This window comes from Natrix helvetica (genome assembly GCF_964273705.1).
Source record: "Natrix helvetica genome assembly, chromosome: 1".
In the NCBI taxonomy this organism is placed as follows: domain Eukaryota; kingdom Metazoa; phylum Chordata; class Lepidosauria; order Squamata; family Natricidae; genus Natrix; species Natrix helvetica.
In genome coordinates, this window is record NC_138548.1 from 27,796,653 (window position 1) to 27,802,652 (window position 6,000).

The window sequence follows — 6,000 nt, forward strand, 5'->3', positions numbered from 1 at the left end:
GAATGAGGATGAAAATGGGATTTTTTTCCCCTTCCTGTGCATACCCAGCGACCCATTTATCCATCTATCAGAACAGACATTTTCTTCAAATGCATTTGTTTGGGAGCTGGAATTTAGATAGTTGGCTTTTTATGGATTAGGGCAGAAAGGATAAAAAGGAGTGGGCAGGAGGAAGAGTCAAAGACTGTGCTGGCATATGCTGCATTTTCGATGAACGTATGATCATGAGTTGCCTGGCGTCTAATTTTCTTGGTTTGCATGATTAACCACATGCTAGATTACAATATCTTTGGCTATTTGTGATTCAGAGTATGATGCAAACACAGTTATAGGGAAAAAGAGAGGGAACAGCCTACTGAGTACATTTGCCCAAGGTTCCTGTTTGAAACTAGAAACACACATGCACCCAGTTATTTCTTCTGGATTCAAGTGAGGAGAAAATAATTTGTTTTCCTGATATTTTAAATAACATTCAGGAAGCCAAATTCTTGCCACACTTGTTATAAAAAAAGGTGTGGTTGTGCTTGCTGTAGGGAATACACTATCTTTTAAATTACCATACCATTTTTGTAGTTCTAATTCTGCAAAATAGCTGGTCTTTGTAGTTTACTCTAGTATCTTTTGTACATTAAGGCCAATTCTCCATTAGAAGGAAGAGAAGCTGAAGTTGCATCATCCCAGATAGTTCTCCATCCCATGAAACCTCTTCCTCCCATTTCACGTGATATATCGTTGTTACAGCAGTTCCCCTGAAAATCCCAGTTTTAAGAAATGCAAATATAGAAGAAAATGTTCTCCCGTTAGTCTTAAACTGACAGTTAACAGAAGACAGAAAAGGTGTTTCACAGGTTAAAGTTAGTGGAGTAGGGGGACTGAATAGTATTGAATCACCTCTTCTTTCTCCCTCATTTTTGGTCTCCCTCTTGGTGCTGCTCTCCCTTCATTCTGCCTCCCTTCCCATCCTTTATAAATTGTGCCTGGAATTCAGATCAGTTGCCTCAAGTATTTCTGTGTCACCCTTACAGATCACTGCCCGGATCTTAGAGGCCCATCAGAATGTCGCTCAGATGAGCCTCATTGAAGCCAAAATGAGGTTTATTCAAGCTTGGCAGTCCTTACCAGAGTTCGGCATTACACACTTTATTGCAAGGTCTGTGACTCCATAAATGTCCAGTCAAAAATTCCATGTGTCAATGTTTGTGTGTGGGCAGTTACTAAAGGCTGAGATTTCTTGGGTCATGACAGCTAGCCCAAGTATTGAATTGGGTGCGCAGCAGAGGTGGCATTCTGCTGGTTTACCCTGGTTTGGGTGAACTGGTAGCGGCGGCAGGCTCCACCCACCCACCCCAGACGTCATCACAAACACATTGCGCGAAGCAAACGCGGACACACACTCCCAGTTCTGAACCAGTAGCAAAGATAAGAGGAAACCATTACTGGTGCACCGGTATTGAATTTTGCACAGCAAGTAAAGGACGCTTTACTACTCCAATTTGAATGGAGGGGGAAATGTTACTTTTGATCTTCTTAAAAAAACTAAAAATAATTCATAAATGGTTTATTATAAGAATGACTAAAATAAAAAGTAATATAGTACATGATCTGAGTCATCTTACAGAGAGCCAATTTTCAAATGCAAAGATGGTTTTCTGAGACAGCTTGTATATCTAAATTCAAAGGTTTAAAAATTCCCCAAGTGTCTAACCGTACAGGAGATTACTTGTTACATCTTGGCCTGACAGAGAATATATTAAAAAACAAAAACCTTGGTTTGACATACAACAAAGCAAGGATTCCTTAATATCTCTGTATGAGGCTGACTGATAAGTCATCATTAATGCAGAAGCAAGGTAGAACTAGTTGTGCAGAAGCCAAAAGCTTGCTTAAGACTTATTCCTGTTACAGTCACTCAAGGCCATGTGAATGCACACACAAGGAAACAGTGTCTTAGAAGACCAATTGTTCTTGAATGCCTTATCATTGGGGGACTTGAGTAAAACATTGCTGAAGATGTTCCTTGTAACGTGCAAAAAATGCAGGTTCCAAGGTGGGAAGAAGGAAGAACTTATTGGAATTGCCTACAACCGGCTGATACGGATGGATGCCAGCACCAGTGATGCCATCAAGACATGGCGGTTCAGCAATATGAAACAGTGGAATGTGAACTGGGAAATCAAAATGGTAAGCAAGGACTTTCCCACAAAGTTTTCTGGGGCTGCTGAAATCTGAGATATTTCGGTTCACTGACATTTTCGGTGTAGGTTGTTTAAGGTATGAGATAGTATTTTTGCCTTCAGGTTTTGGTAGCATCTTTACTTTTATTTCTTGGTTATTGTTCTCTTTTTAATCTTCCTTCTTTCCCTTTCTTTCTTTTATTCTTTCCTTCCTTTCTTTTTTCTTTCTTTCTTTTTTTAAAAAAAAAGCCAAAACAACCTCTTATCTATTAGTAGTCCCTCTTAATTGTGAAGCTGACTGTGGGGCTTTGTTTTGTTATGAAGAAAGAAATGGGAAGAAGAGCATAACATCCCGATCTTTCTCAACTCACAAAAAGCAGTGTTGTTCTCAGTAAAGAAAGACCTTCTTGTATCACACTCTTAGATAACATTTTGGAAATCCAAAACTTGGTAGATAAAAGAATTCATGTGACCTGTAGAAACAGCACTTACTAACTGATGATCTGACCATTTAATCAGTTTGTGTCTTGTTGAAGGATGTGGTGTTCCCTTGATAAGAAATCTGACTAATGAAATAGAAAGCTGCTCAAAATCCTTCTAGCTTGGTAATCATAAGAAAATATATAGTCAGAGGAATTGGCTCTCAGAGAAATCAGTCTGACCCAGTGGTGGGTTCCGGATCCCATTCCAATCGGAATGGTTGGAACGGGCCCGGCGGCATCCAAAGGACGGGTGCAGCACACACACACACAGCGTGCACATGTGTCTTAGCGCCTCCACAAGCCTCCACAACACCCCAGCTGCTCAGCAGAGTCGCACAGGCACTGTACGAGGCATGCACAGAAGCACCAAAGACTTAAAAGACCGGTAAGGAGCTCAGTTGGGCCCTCTAGAGCACCCTAGCGGAATGGTATCCAATGCTCCGGGCAGGCTCCAGTATGCCCGTACCAGGGTGTACTGCCTTTAACCCACCACTGGCCTGATCCTATAATTTACAGTAACCTGTGGAATCCAGGAGGCTACCTTCAGCTATAACAGGGGGGTCAAACTCGATTTCATTAAGGGCCGCATCAGGGTTGTCGAATGCAGGAGTCAAAGAAGGTGTGGCCAGGGTGGGCATGGCGAGCTCAACGTCACTCGTGTTGGGGGTGCTTGTGGCAGCCCAAGCACTCTGCTAGAGAAAACAGCTCCCAAGTCCCGTTTTCGGCTGTGACGGCCTCCTGCAACCCTCTGCCAGCAAAAACGCACACGGCTCTCCCAAGCTTCATTTTCGCTAGCAGACGCATCACAGGCTGTTTCCAGGGTGGCCCTGTGGGCCGGATCTAAGCACCCCATGGGCCGGATCCAGCCCCTGGGCTATAATAACACAATGGTATTTAGCATTTCTTACTAATCTAACATCATTAATGTTGTAAACAGTAGCCTGAAAGAACTGACTTAAAAGTCAGCTTCAAAGCAAGGATTTCCTTTTTGATTGCTAGGTTACACTGACTGCAGTTTCCCCTGCGATTAAATCGCTCTAGTCATCAAAAAACAATAAGGTCCCTTTTTTGGCTTTACATCTCAATCTCCTGTGGACATGAACCTTCTTAGGCAGAATTCACACCACAATTTGCCAAGCCATTCAAACTGGGTAGGCTTTGTTAGCACCAACTTTCATTCGTCGTTCAGTGCCATCATCTGATCTATATACGATGGACATGAATTCATGAATTAACTATAATTTCGCAGTTCAAATGTCTTTGCAAACGTTGATAGTTCCACACACCAAGTCTCCTCGGTTTCTTCAGGTTGGGCAAGGACAGAAGCTGCTCCGGGTTTATATTTATTGCAGTATATTTATTCTTATATCCATGTAAGCTTAGTGAAAGTATTGAAGCTTTATAAATCACTGGCTGGATTTCTTGTACTTCTAGGTGACTGTAGAATTTGCAGATGAAGTCCGAGTATCTTTCATCTGCACCGAAGTGGATTGCAAAGTGGTGCATGAGTTCATTGGTGGCTACATTTTCCTGTCGACACGTGCAAAAGATCAGAATGAAAGCTTAGATGAAGAGATGTTTTACAAGCTCACCAGTGGCTGGGTGTGAGTTGGATGAGACTGCCTGTTCTACTGACATAAACTAAATGGTGATATTAATATTTAACTCAAAAGCTGTTCTTGGAAATATGCTGCTTAATCAAATTAAGCTTGAAGTGTATCTTTTCTTATTTTTAATATGGAAACTTGCATTAGCAGATACATTTTTACTTGCGCTAAACAGCGCTTCCGTTAATCTGCTATGCAAAACCAAAACACAGCTCGTACCATGCCTAAGTTTGTGCCTCTTTTCCCCTCTCAGCAAAATGAGGGGCTGATCAGGTTAATTTCTGACAAATGTAAGCTAACCAAATCGTTTTTAAAATAAAATTAAAACTCTAAAGCCATTTAACTATTTAGATACCCAGGGCCTAATCTATATGAAGTGTATTTATCATGTTTAATGCATGTTTTATGAGGTTTTATATATATTGTAATTATGTGTTCTTCCTTCCTATGTTTAAGGTAGAATTTTTGGAGTGCAATCCAGGAAGGTTCGTTCTTTCTTTCTTTCTTTCTTTCTTTCTTTCTTTCTTTCTTTCTTTCTTTCTTTCTTTCTTTCTTTCTTTCTTCTGTTCTTCCTTCCTTCCTTCTCTCTCTCTTTCCTCTCTCCCTCCCCACACACACTCTCTCTCTCTCCCTCCCTCTCCCCTCCCTCTTCCCTTCTCCCCCATATATTTTAGTGGGGTTTGTCCCTGGGCTCTCCTGTGCATCATAGTGGACTGTGTCCTTTATCCCATATGTTTTTTCACACTACATTAGCCTTGCTCATATTGCTGTTCCTCAGATGTTCTGTATCACAATTCCCAGAATTCCAAGCGTTCTGATTTGGATATTGGGAGTTGGTGTCTAGGACATCTGGAAGCACCAACTTGAATTCTTAAGACATAAGCAGGTCTGTTACAGGAGCCTGAAGGTTTTTTGTAAAAACTAGCCTGAGTGGCCTTGACAAATACTGGCAAATTTGGTTCCAAATGTATCTGTTTTCCCCTTTGATAACCATGCCTTTGCTCTTTCCTGTCCTCTGTATTTTTTAACACTATATTGTATTACAAACACCTTTAGTATTCACCAGCATAGCCACTCTTTATCTAAGATGATATGCAAAATCTTTTCATAACAATATGAAGTAAAGGTCTATGAAGTATAAGAATTTTTGTTTTGTTTTGTGTAACTAATGTAAAAAGAAAAACACAAATTTTATAAATGTGTACAGGTTTTTCTTTTAAAGCTAGCCTCACAAGCCAAAGTAGGAGGAATCGCAATAGTATCAAATATATTAGCCTTACAGTATATTTTTAATGTAAGTTAAGTTTCTGATTTTGTTACAGCTGTGCCACAAAGCCCTTAACAACAATTTACTTTGTTGCCTTGAGTCTGGGGAGAGGGGTGTCTCATTTGAAGATTGTTAGCCCCCAGGGATCCCCCAACACCAAGGGATAAAATCAGTGTTGTCTTCAGTAGTCCAAGACATATGTACAAATGCATTGTATTTTAAATAAAGGTTGGATCTTTTATTTAACATTTCGTCTTTGTTTCAGTTTTTTGTTGCAGCCAGTAAAAATTCACCAACACGTTGTTCATATGAATTCAGCTGATGTATTGCAGCATGTGGGATTTAGAATTGAATGTGGCATTATAAAGATATTAACTCGTGCTCTGCATAGCCCTAATGCAGGGAAGGGTAGGAATTTGAGGCTAGGGTTGGAGGGCTGCATGTTCTCTATAGAAAGATCTAGAAGCCTC

The 6,000-nt window shown here is 40.6% G+C and overlaps 1 protein-coding gene across 9 annotated transcripts in view; it reads left to right on the plus strand.

The window, feature by feature from the left end:
* FERMT2 (FERM domain containing kindlin 2) overlaps positions 1–5,776 on the plus strand; it is an 85,409-nt gene extending 79,633 nt beyond the window's left edge. For all 9 annotated transcript variants that reach the window (XM_081966198.1, XM_081966200.1, XM_081966194.1 and 6 more), the window contains exons 13-15: positions 1,026–1,150; positions 2,040–2,181; positions 4,091–5,776. In XM_081966198.1, coding sequence (XP_081822324.1) covers positions 1,026–1,150; positions 2,040–2,181; positions 4,091–4,264 — 441 coding nt within the window. In that variant the 3' untranslated portion in view covers positions 4,265–5,776. The remainder of the gene's footprint in view (positions 1–1,025; positions 1,151–2,039; positions 2,182–4,090) is intronic.
* Positions 5,777–6,000: the final 224 nt, after the last annotated feature.